This window comes from Callorhinchus milii, unplaced genomic scaffold, assembly GCF_018977255.1.
Source record: "Callorhinchus milii isolate IMCB2004 unplaced genomic scaffold, IMCB_Cmil_1.0 Scaffold4, whole genome shotgun sequence".
Taxonomy (NCBI): Eukaryota; Metazoa; Chordata; class Chondrichthyes; order Chimaeriformes; family Callorhinchidae; genus Callorhinchus; species Callorhinchus milii.
Genome location: NW_024704745.1, coordinates 72,494,290 through 72,507,600, shown reverse-complemented (window position 1 = coordinate 72,507,600; position 13,311 = coordinate 72,494,290). Strand labels below are relative to the sequence as shown.

At 41.8% G+C, this 13,311-nt stretch overlaps 1 protein-coding gene across 2 annotated transcripts in view; it reads left to right on the top strand.

Annotated features, from left to right (window-relative positions):
* The window catches only part of dclk1a (doublecortin-like kinase 1a), a 167,566-nt gene that overhangs the window by 73,905 nt on the left and 80,350 nt on the right, over positions 1 to 13,311 (top strand). For both annotated transcript variants that reach the window (XM_007891262.2, XM_007891263.2), the window contains exon 4: positions 7,034 to 7,136. In XM_007891262.2, the coding sequence (XP_007889453.1) occupies positions 7,034 to 7,136 (103 nt within the window). The remainder of the gene's footprint in view (positions 1 to 7,033; positions 7,137 to 13,311) is intronic.

The following is a 13,311-nucleotide window of genomic DNA, read 5'->3' as shown; positions in this document are numbered from 1 at the left end:
CCCGTGCAACATGATTTTTTTTCTATTATTTTTGATTTTGCCCACAAAATACAGTCAATTCAGTTTACAGTATATTGTGTGAAGCGCTTTGAGACATCTCAACAACATGATAAGGCGCTGTATCAAATGCAAGGATTATTATATTTATCATTATGGAATCCTCACAACGACAAAAAATTACATTTGTTCAGCACCTTTCGTGTCAGGAGAACATCCCAAGGTGCTGGAAAGTCAAGGATTTGCACCCGAACTGGGATTGGGATCAGGAGGGGTGGAGGGCAGGGAGGTTAGGGCATGGAAGGTGACCGAAGTCTAGTATGCTCAGACTGTAGAATGCAGTGCTATGTTCATGGGACAGGCACAATCAGCAAATCCAGGATGGATTCCAGTTTATCTTTGTACGTGACAAGGTTAAAATACTTGGCCTCAGAATTACAAAAACAGGTCTCGCTGAAGCCATTTTTGTGCTCTGTTCAATTTTAAAAAATTAAATGGACTCATTTAAATCCAACATTTCCCCCTTGAAATATTTTAATGTGAAGCAAATTTATAATACATGATTTTGGTGTATCAAAGGAAAGGCAAAATGTAGTGCAGTAACTGAAGGGTATATAGGCATATTTTTAAATGTCTGAATGTGTTCTCTTGTTCCTTCTTTGTTTTGTCCATATAAATTGTTGTTACGTTTTTCTAATATGAGAAAGTTTTTTAAAATCAGCATTGGAAGTGAAATCTGGCTGAATTCCACGTCCCCCGTTGTCACCACTTTAGAATTCCTGTAATGGAGGATTCCACCATTTTATAGAAAATCTCATACAATAAGATTCAGCTTGTTTCCGGCATCTGCTTATAATTAATTTGTATAATTATAATTGGAATGTACAATTTATAAAATCTCTTTTGTTGCATTCCTTTCAAAGGATTTTAGACCTTATCCAGCACCATTTATTGAAAAGCAGTGACACTGTAATGCTAATCTCCTAATACATGCACAGACCTTCCACTCCAGTCTGGCTGTCAAGATATACAAACTACACTAGCAGTACTGAGCCGAGTCTATTCACAGAAGCTGTGTGTTGTTCAGAGGATTGTCTTCCTGCAGTTGGTTAATGTTGTTATTGAGTGCTTAGATTCTGTCATGAAGTACCCTTCTGTGTGTTTCAAATGACATTTTTTATCCATCTGTGACCAGGGCTCCCTCTGCCTCTTCATTCTCATTGACCTCTCTGCTGCCTTCGATACCGTTGACCACTATATCCTCCTCCACCGCCTCTCCTCTCACCTCAACCTTCATGGTTCTGTCCTTGAATGGTTCAGATCGCACCTCTCATACCGTCTCCATTTCATCTACTCAAACGGCTTCTCCTCTAACCCCCACACCGTCCTGCTGAGTTCCTCAGGACTCTGTCCTTGGTCCCCTCCTTTTTAATATATATATGCTCCCTCTTGGTGACATCATCTGCAGCCATGGGGTCAATTTCCACATGTATGCGGATAACACCCAACTGTACCTCTCTGCATCCACCCTCGACTCCAGAACCACTGCCGCCCTGACAGAATGTCTCTCAGACATCAAGTCCTGGATGAGAGCTAACTGGTGGACTGAAATTTTAATGGTAACAGCACAATTTCAGGGCGGATACCAGGAAGTTTTTCTTGACCCAGAAGGTGATAGAGGCTAGAACATTAGACTCTTTTAAAAAGCAGTTTGATGCCAGAGGTGCTGTCCTTCCGATAAATTGAGGTTCCTTCTGCCTGCTCTCAAACTACCTCCCCATCTCCAACCTCCTTTTCCTCTCCAAGGTCCTGGAACGAGTTGTTGCTTCCCAGCTTCACTCCTTCCTTTCCCGTCACTCCCTTCATGAACCCCTCCAATCAGGTTTCCATGCCACCCACAGCACAGAACCATATGATCAAAGTGACATAAGACATTCTGTTCATCTGCGATCAGGGCTCCCTCTGCCTCCTCGTCCTCCTTGACCTCTCTGCTGCCTTTGAAACCGTCGACCACTCTATCCTCATCCACCAACTCTCCTCTCACCTCAACTTTCACAGCTCTGTCTGGTTCAGATCGTACCTCTCACAATGCCTCCACTTTATCTCCACAAACAGTTTCTCCTCCAGCCCCCACACTGTCTCATGCAGCAATCCTCAAGACTCTGTCCTTGGTCCCTTCCTCTTCAATATCTATATGCTCACTCTTGATGACATCATCTGCAGACATGAGATCAACTTCCACATGTATGTGGATGACACCCAACTGTACCTCTCTGCCTCCACCTTTGACTTCAGGACCACTGCTGTGCTGACAGAATGTCTGTCAGACATTAAGTCCTGGATGAGAGCTAATTTTCTTCAGTTGAACGTCAACAAGACCGAGGCTCCCGTTAGCACCTCAACAGCTCAGGCCCTGACCTTCCATGGCTGAACACTCCACCTTGCTAAGCCAGTCTGGAACTTTGGTGTCTTGTTTGACCCTCAACTATGCTGCCTACCCCACATCTGTGCCATGACCTGCTCTGCCTTCCCCCACCTCCACAACATTGCCCGGCTCCACCACTGTCTCACGCCACAGGCCACCAAAACCCTCATACATGCTTTCATAACATCGAGGCTTGACTATGCAAACTCACTGCTTGTCGCCTCCCCAGCTCCTCTCTCCACAGGCTGCAGATCATCCAGAACACTGCAACCCATGTCCTCTCCCGCACTAGACTCCGTGACCTTGTCACCCTCATCCTCGCCCAACTCCACTGGCTTCCTATCACACAGAGGATACAGTTCAAGATCCTGGTCCTCACCTTCAAAGCCCTCCATGGTCTTGCTCCCCCCTACCTCTGCGACCTCCTAACCCCCTACCAACCTGCTGCTCCCTCCGCTCAGCAGACTCCGGCCTGCTTCACGTCACCCGCCATGCTCGCCCCACTATTGGAGGACGGGCCTTCCACCACTCTGCCCCCACCCTCGGGAACTCCATCCCGCAGTCCCTTTGCCTTATCCCTCCCTTGCCTCCTTCAAGACCCATCTCAAGACTCTCCTCTTTGACCGTACTTTCGATCACCCTGCTTCCACGCTTGCCCTCCATCCTCCCCGATTCCGACCCCCAGCTCTTGTCTGAAACTCTGTCTGTCCAGTGCCTTGGGACGTCCTGCTGATGTGAAAGGCACTATACAAATGTAATTTTGTTGTTGTTGTTGTTATAGTGGACATTAAAGATTACATGACATGACTCAAAAGTAAAAAGGGGAGTTTTCCCAGTGTCTTGATTAACAATCCTCCAAATTCACTTTATGACTGTTTTGGGGACATTGGTGTGTACAACTTGGCTGCTGTGTTTGCCAACAAAAGCGAGGTCACTACACTTCACAATAAAATCCTGTGAACGCTTTGGGATGTCTCGATAACATTATAAGGTGCTATATCAAATGCAAAGATTATTACCAGAGAAAGAAAGATTTTACAATACAATACATTACAAAATTACATTTTTATAGCACCTTATCATGTCAAAATATTTCAAAGTGATTCACAATTACTGTCAAGTGTAGTGACTGATTTTTGTAGGAAAACGCTGCTGCTGTTTGCACCAGCAAATTCCGATTAACAACCATGAGGTGAATGATTAATTAATCGGGAGCATTATTGGCCAGGACACCGGGAGACGATCCTTTCTCTTTTCAAATACAGTAAAGCTGATGTGCTCCCAGTGTGAAAGGTACTATACAAATGTAATTTTGTAATGGATTGTATTGTAAATACATATTCACATTCTATCATATCAGTTGGGACCATATGTTTAGTATAACTTATGCAAATTGTGAGTTATGCCAAACTTGCACAGAATATAAACTCTTGAACGAGACTTGGGCAGATGTACGATTTAGATGATTATACGATTTATACAGACATGAAAGATGCTCTCAGTCTAACTTCAGTGAAAGGGCAGCCCAATTCGACAGCACTTTGCTACTCAAGTTACGTAGTGGAGAAATTAAGACTTTCCTGAAATTTCTTTGAATACAAATATGGGAAACCCTTTTCTCCTTGCTGAACCCACCACTGTGAAGCCTTTCGAGATGTTATCCCATGTAAAAAGTGCTATGTAAATGAAAGTTGTTGTTGGTGATGGAAGGTAAGGGGACTTCTGGAAGAAACTGAGAGAAATTTAAAAGAGTATCTTGTTCATCACTCATGCACAAGCTTGGACTGACCAGTTGTTCCCTCCTTGCAGTGTTATTTTTCCAAGAAAAGACAGTTCATTTGAGGTTTGTTGTTATAGAGGAACTTAAAAGGGAAAAAAAAAGGCAGAGTCTTGTGCTTGTGATGAGCACGGAAACTAATTCAATACTCAACAAATTAATCGCATTTAATTCAAATTAGCTCGAGGCTGCATAAGCAGTGGCAAAACATAGTTACAATTTTCATAAATTCTATTGATTTAACGATAGTTGCGCACAGCACTGTGCCTCACTGATGTCACTGATGTGCCGCAAATTGTGTTATGAAAGCATCACTTTGATGGAAGCCTGTCCTCCTCCAGTGATGCTACTATTGCCATGGTGATTTTATTCCAGCATAAGAGAATGAGACCTGCACTCCATCTCCAGAATTTGCAAACGGCCTCATTTTTCTCCCCTCCAAATCCGTCATATTTGTGCAACAGAGTTAGGTTTTGAAAGCAATATCTGTAAGTGGGTTTAAAGGAAATATTCTCCCGCAGCTCGAACCCCGCAAAAAAATGGGACAAGTGCCGTTAAAAACAGGATGTTTTTTTCTGCGTTCATTTTTTTAAAATAATGCTTGTGCACAATTTTTGCACTTGCTAAAAATGATTGAAAGCTGTGGAACCGTCAGTGGTTTATGATCTAGAACTAAAATGTGGAAATGAAGCATTGCCACTCTTCAAGGAGAGGTTTACACACCTTCTGCGTATGAGGCTTTGCATAATTTTTAGCCATATTTCCGGTGCGCTGCAGGTCAAAATTCAAGTGAATGGGGATAAATGTTTTGATCTGTTATTTAAGGATTCAAGTGATGTTTGGAGCAAGGTCAGGCTTTAAGCTCTACTCTAATGAAGAACATAATGAAAGTCATTTGGAAGATGTTCTGGTAGATTGCTTATATAAGCATAATATTTACTTTAGAGCTTAAATAAATATTGCTAAGCATACAGAAGTTTCTCAAACAAAAACAGAGGTCGCTGGGAGCACTCAGCAGGTCAGGCAGCATCTATGGAGAAAGAAAAGTGAGTCAATGTTTCAGGTCCACGATCCTGTCTTTGTTTCAGATTTCCAGCATCTGCAGTATTTTTCATTTTGTTTGTGCAGACATTTCTGTTCACGTTAATTTCTGTTAATGCTACACTGCACACTTTTGGGATTTTAACCTCTGTGGTTCAACGTGCACGATTAGGGAAAAACAAATGATACTGAAAGATATATGCTTAGGTCCTCTTTGGATCTATGCGCATACTGTACTGTGTATATAAATATACTATTACTTGGGTCTTGTGTATAAGCATACACTAATTCTAAAGTCTATGTAATCTGTTGAAGTTTGCCAGTTTTAGCCATTTTCTGGGGGTATTGCAGACTGTACCTTTCTGCCATTTATCATAGAATCAGAAATGTCAAGCACAGAAGACCATTCAGCTCATTGTGTCTCGACAATCCTACCTCTGCGCTGGAATTATCTGGTTTAATATCCCTTTTTTCATTGTTGTATTGCTACCAACCGTATAGAATACCAGAGTAATGCTCATTGGAAAGGGGAATACTGTACTGTTCATTATAATTAGAGAATAAATAAATGAAAGTGGTTAAAATTTACTTGCAGAGCTTTCTTAACAAATAATCACTAAAACCTGTCTGACACAGACTCTGGGGAATCTACTTGAACATGTAATGATTGCTGAATCAATAGCTGATTTGACTTTCTAACCTGTGAGTTCATTGACTTAGAGAAATCTAAAGGTCTGTTCAATACTATTTTACCTGAGTTTTGTAGAAGTCATTGTGAGAAGCAAAGAAAGGCAAATATTTTGAACCAAAATAAACGTAAAATGAAATCCAATCTAAAAATGTCAGTCCCTCTTGTTTATCTGTTCTACGAATATAAGAGTTTAAATAAATATTAATAACAATAATCCTTGTATTTGATATAGTGGTTTATCCTGTAAGAAAGTGGAGTCCTGTAGCTCAGTGGTTAGAGCACTCCACTTGCAAGTGAAAGACCTGGTTTCTATTCTCGGTGAAATATTGGGCAAGTTTCCTTACTCTGCAAGCCTCTGTTTACCCAGCAGTAAGTAGGAACCCGGTTGTTAGTCGATTGGTGGATCGCTTTTCCGAGGATAGTAATTCTTTCAAAAAATATATAATCACAATCAATTGGTCATTTCAATCCAAGACTGTTTGTGGGACACTGCTATGTGGCCGTGTTTCACCCACAAAATATACAGTCAATTCACTTTACAGTATATTCTGTGAAGCGCTTTGAGATGTCTACAAGATGTAAAAAGGCTCCATATCAAATGCAAGGATTATTATTATTATCTCAACGACGTGATAAGACATTATATCAAATGCAAGCATTATTAGTATATATTTGCTAGTTCTATATTGACTAATGAAACAGCACAAAGTGACAGGAGGTAGGGTAGATGTTCCTACTCAGCCTCATTTTTGCTGTGCTGGAGAGGTGCCATGAGCCTCTACACAGGAGGAGGAGAAGAAATTGCAGGACAAATTGTATCCTGCTCTTTCTTAGTCCCCAGAGTCACACTTCCTGCCAATTTTAAGGGTTGGAATAAGCTGTACCCGTTTCAGGGTTGAAATTTTAACTTCTGTAGTACAGAGTGCATGATTCGGGAAAAACAAATGATTAGAGCAAGACATGTGCTTAGGATGTATGCATATATATTGTTAAATATACTTTTACTTACGACGTGTGTATAAGCATATGCTAATTGAATCTGAATGTCTCTTGTCCAGGCTGTGAAAGAATGAATGTGACTTGTGTCCTCTGTACTCTGCAGGTGATGTGCCTTCAGGATTTCTTTGGCGATGATGACATTTTTATTGCTTGTGGTCCTGAGAAGTTCCGTTATGCACAAGATGATTTCTCACTGGATGAAAATGGTAAGTCACTTCCTTTGTGCCTGAACATTAATAATCATAAAGCAAAAAGGCTGATTTCCCAATACCGAGCATTGTTAGGTCACAGGAAAGGCTGGTTTAGAAAACTGAAATGTCAATAAGTCTTTGACTCAAGTTGCAAACAATACAATTTACATTTATATAGCACCTTCACATCAGGAGGATGTCTCAATGAGCTTAACACAACCGGCTGGATACCTGAGTCTCTCCAAGAGGGGAGTTGAAGGGACGATGGCTGAAAGTGTGGTCATGAGGTAGGTCTTCAGGTGGGCTTTGAAAGTGGGTAGGGAGGGGACAAGTCGGAGAGATTGCGTTCGAGACAGTGGAGGCAAAATGGCTGAGAGTTGAGTCACATTAGGATAGAAATTCCACCTGGATCTAGATTTACACTATTTGTTCAAAATTTTGAAGCCATTTATCTTAGTGCTTACACGTACACATACACGCATGCATGCAAACACACAGTTGAGTCTGTGCAGTACGACTGAGGTATATTTAGCACGGTGCATAAAATTGACTTTGTGTGTCTGAAATGAGAGAATGAGCCCACGGAGTTGAGTTTTGAGTAATAAAATCATAAAAATTAGTGATGGATACTGTTTGTTTGCAGCTTTAATCCATTAGATGGAGAAAAGTTGACATCCGATAGCTTTTCTTCAATCCGTAACATCTGATGTTCGTGTACTTCCACAGTCTGTCCAAACTATTCTAAAGATATATAAAAAAATTGGTTCAGTTAGAGGGACATGATTGAATGATTGAGCACAGGTCATAAATGCAGCAGTTCAAGATCAAATGAATTGTACTGAAGATTAGTCTGAAGTTAATCAAGAGACAGAGAGGAAAACAACTTTTCCAAATAACGATGGCAAAATGTTAGCAGCTAAAAGCATGAACACTAACTATAAACATGAACAGATTAAGTTTAATTTAAGATTCCTCTGGTGCTTATTTTGCTCTGCTTTCCACTTGTAGGGAGCTTAAAGTTGCATTAGCTTACATAATTATTCACAGCACAAAACTGCTAGAGGCACTTCACAGGAAAATATTACAAGAAATATTTATATCCTAAAACATGGAATGCAATACTGAAGTGAAGGCATGGAAGTCAGAGCCACATTTCAAGTAAATGCCACTTTCAGTCACAGACTTTACCTCTGTCCTTGATGGGGTACAGTTTATTGGAGAATATTGGGAGGAATTTCTCCTGGTGTCCTGACCAACAATCCTCCAAATAGAATTGATCATTCACTCCTTGGCTGTTTGTGCACTAATTGGCTGCTGATTTGCCCCAAAATACACAGTAACACCACTTTGACTCTCCTAAGAAGCTCTTTGAGATTTCTCAATGACTTGATAAATTATTCACAGCACAAAACTGCTAGAGGCATTTCACAGGAAAAGTGGTCAGGAAAATATATCAAATACAAGGATTATTTATCTATTATTTATTTATGTCATTGCCATCCTCACCCGACTCCACTGGCTTTCCATCACACAGAGGATACGGTTCAAAATCCTGGTCCTCACCTTCAAAGCCCTCGGTGGCCTTGCTCCCCTCTACCTCAGGGACCCCCTAGTCCCCTACTAACCTGCCCGCTCCCTCCGCTCAGCAGGCTCCGGCCTGCTTCATGTCCCCCGCCTTACCAGCCCCACTGTTGACGGGCAGGCCTTCAGCTACTCTGCCGCCACCGTCTGGAACTCCATCCCACATTCCCTCCACCTCGATCCCGCTCTTGACTCCTTCAAGATCATCTCAAGACCCTCCTCTTTGACCGTGCTTTCGATCACCCTTCCCCCCCGCCCTCCACCCTCCCCGATCCCGACCCCAGCTCGGGTCCAAAACACTGATTGTCCAGCGCTTTGGGATGTCCTCCCGACGTGAAAGGCGCTTTACAGATGTAATTTTGTTGTTATTATTGCCTAAATAGAGTGAGGATATCAGATGGGTTGAAAATAAGAAAAGCTTTTAGGGTTTTACTCTTATGATCACCACTACCGAAATAATGGTTGCAGATACCAGGAAAGGCACCTAAATATAAGGGGGTCTATAGTCCAACTCATAAGTCTAAAAGACACAAGATAATTGAGAGTGCGGAAGTAACAGACTTACATCCTTATGTCAGATTTTAATAAATGGCTTTCTGAATTTCAGAGGAATTAGTGGAAAAGAAGCCACCCAGGTTGAGCAGTGCTTCATTCAGTAATTGTTGTACCGAGAAAGAAACATTTGTGATGTCTCATCCAGTGCTGTTTGTTTGAAGAAACAAAGATGGAAATGACTTGACAGGAGATGTATTCATTGTTATTTTACTGTGTGTTCTGCTGTAAGTTTGATAAAAAGCATAACTTTCAGAAATGCTACTTTGACGCGGTTTTAGTTGGTTGACATGAGATTCGGTTTGCATGACATACAGTATATAACAACAATTTCCACTTACGTAACACCTTTTAAATAAAATAAACTTCTGAAAGTACTTCACAAAGATGATGGAGGAATCACTGAGCAGGGAAGAAAGGACGAGGGATTTGAGAGTGTTGACCAAAGGCGGGGTCAATAAAATATGTTTTTAGTAGGGTTTCATAGACATGGTGAAAAAGCAAGGGAAGAGATTTTGGGAGAGAATTCCAGAGTCAGGCATAGAGGCCCAGCACTCCCAGTCAGCTGTGTGAAGTGGTTTGAGACGTTTGCCCAACTTGAAAGGTATAATATAAGTGTAAATTGTTGTGGCTGTAGGTTAATGAAAAATATTTTTCCTTGTCCCCAATGGAATATCCACATTTCGCTAACCATAGAGATAACAGTAAATTCAATAAGAGGGAATAATTCCAATTCCATTTATACAGCGGCCTTCACATTAAGAGGACGTGATAAAGTACCTAACATGATTGATTGTGCGCTTGAGCTGAGGAGAGGGAATGGGGGTGGAGGAAGATGACCGATGGGATTTGGACACTGTTACAGGAGAATTCAAGAATAAAAAAGAATCAAAATGAAGAATAAGGCAGTAAACGGAGATATTGATGAGCTGTTGGGAGATAGAATTTGGCAGTTCTGTGGCACACAGGATTTTCTTCAGTTTACAAATCAAAGTTCATGCACACAATTACTCAGAAAGCACTTCTAACAAAATACAAATACCATATCTTAGAGAGTTGGCTATACAGTCCATTGCCACATATTCTCTTTCATCAGTTCTGATAATGTGCTGTAAATCTTTGAAGAGCTTTATAATGCTCTTAAAAACAGGCTGACCAAAGCTGACCGAGCTTTATAACAGTAAGCATCCTTGCCTTTGATATAATGTGTTTCACATTGGAAGGACATCTCGGAGCGCTTCACAAGATTTTCTTTAAAGTGTAGTGGCTGCCTATCCCAGAGAGGATCGATTTCAAGATCCTCACCCTTGTATTCAAGTCCCTGCAGTCCTCTGCACCGCCCTACCTCTCTGACCTCCTCTCTCCTCAAAACAGTACCCGTTACCTTTGATCCTCCGGGTCTGGCCTCCTCCTCGTCCCCTGAGTCCTCCGCTCCACCCTCGGCAGCCGTGCCTTCAGCCACTATGCCCCGAGGCTCTGGAATTCCCTTCCTCACTCCCTTCGCCTCGCCCCCTCTCTTCCTACTTTCAGATCCCTTCTGAAGACCTTTCTTTTCGACCGCACCTTTGGTCACCTTCCTCCCCCTCCCCCTGGCTCGGCCCCAGGATTCGTTACTGTGAAGCGCTCTGAGACGCCGTCTCAGCTTGGCATTCCCTTGCCCTCCAGCTGATCATGCAGTTAAAGAAGGAAATAGACTTAGAGAGAGCGAGATGGTAATTTACGACATGGTAAAGTTGGATAGTCTGTGATAGTATTAGAATTCCATTCTCTTTTTAATAGCTCACATAGAATATCTGTAATTACTCATCGACTTTCTTAGTGCTCTAGCAAAATTACCTTTCTCTGACAGACATTTCTTGTTTTTCTATAGTCAGCAATTGTATGACAGTGAATAAGAAGATTGTGTCACAGTAACTGGACCAAGCTGGATTTCTTTTGGTTGGAATGGAAAGTGGCCTGCATTACTCACTAGCAATTTGTACACTCAGATTCTTTATTGTTTTTCAAAGCATTATGTTAATGACCTTAAATTTTAGACTCATGTACTAGGTGCAAGTCAAGGAAAAGGCATTGGATTAATTATGCAATCATTCTCTTTGTAAAAGGTAGGAGTATAAAAAAGGATAGAATGAGGTCACCTGGGTCCAGTGCTTCACAGTCACATAATCCTGTCCTGGACTCCACTCACTAATCCATCTCCTGGGGAATTTCTATAATGAAGTCCTGTAGCTCATTGGTCAGAGCACTCGCATCACAAGCGAGAGACTTGGGTTTGATTCCCGGCGGGGCAAAACGTTGGGCAAATTTCCTTACCCCTTATGCCTCTGTTTACCTAGCAGTAAGTAGGAACCCGGTTGTTGATCGATTGGCAGATTGCTTTCCGGGGATAATAATTCCTTAAAAATAATAATAATAAATGGGTCATTTAATCCACGATTGTTTGTGGGACACTGCTGTGCGCAATTGGCTGCCGAGTTTTGACCATAAATATACAGTCAATTTACTTTACAGTATATTCTGTGAAGTTCGTTGAGACGTCTCGAAAGTAAGGTGCTATATCAAATGCAAGCATTAGTATTATTATAGATGCACCTTGAACCCCCAAAGGTTGAAACAAATCAAGTAAAAACTCCAAAGCTTTAATAGCTGCATTATAAGATTGACCTCTCTCTGTTTATGCATGCTTTGTTTGAATCTGCACCTCTTCCGATACTCTCCAATACTGTTCGCAAACATTAGAATTACATTCTGTGTTTAATAATTCAAATGGCATATCTTTGAATACTTGTCAAAGTTCTTATTGCTCCAGCAAATTACTTCTTCATTGAACCCACAGCATTTTCTGTTTTTTCTATAGTCAGTAATTGTACGGCAGTGAATAAACCGCTGTGTTACAGCAATTAGATCAAGCTAGATTTCTTTTGAGTGGAATGGAAAATGTCCTCCATTACTCACTAGCAATTTGTACCTTCAGATTCTTTCTTTTTAGGCATAATGCAGTTTTCAAAGCATTATGTTGATAACCTTGATATTTAAACTCCAAGTATGAGGAGCAAGTCAACTTTGCTTATGTATGCTACAATACTTATCCAGTTCTTCTTTGAAGTATTCACAAAGATGATGGTGGCAATGCTCTCACGCATTTCATCCTGGGATCTGGGAAGCTTGCAGGGAATTCCTAGTTCTACCATCCACCTAGTGAGGGCTCAAACCCCATGCTTATTGGATATCCAATGAACAACTAGTGGCTGTTCTTCTTGGGGGTGGGGGAGGGGTGGGTAAACGGGGTCTCCTTGGAGTTGAACTGGGTACAAGGTGTCGTAATCGAGCCAGCCCTCTGTGGTAGTCCGGTTCCTGTGCAAAGTAGATCCGCAGTGCTCCAGGTCCTGGTAATGATACCACAACCAGCCTAGTCTCGGCTGAACTTGGAAGGGCAGACCAGTCACTGGGGGCAGAGAGTCATTCCACTCATCTCCTGTTAAACCAGCAATCCAAAGCTCTAATGGGTAGGGTGGTCCTAGCTAGACAGGCAGCAGGAAAGCTTGCCAGACAGCAATATCAATGGCAAGCTGTACAGTTTTAGCTGGTTAGGCTCCAGCAGTACCCCAACGCACACTCTGGATTCCCTAAGCCTTGGGTCTTGCCAACCTGGCGCTACCGCTTCCTGGATTTAGATAAGCAGGATGCATCCCTCCAGGGAGAGAGTGCGCATTCCATTCCAACAATCTATCTCTGGGATTTCCATGTGTAGGTGGGATGCATGGAATTTTTAGTTTGGTTTGGATACTCTTAAGCATAGTGATGGGTTTCAGCATTTGGCTGATGAAAAACATTAATTCACAAGATTATGACAACCTTCTTACTCCAAGAATAGCCATCCTACTCTCTGTTTTTATAATAGTGTAATGGATATCTCCATTGTGTGTGTGATTGGGGTGGGTTGAGATTATGGTTGACCGATACACTGATGTGGAAGAACATTTTAGTGTCCAGGGGTATAAGAGGGAGTCTAGGGAAGCGGGTAAGAGAGCAGCAGGTGGTTTAGCTGATTGGTTTT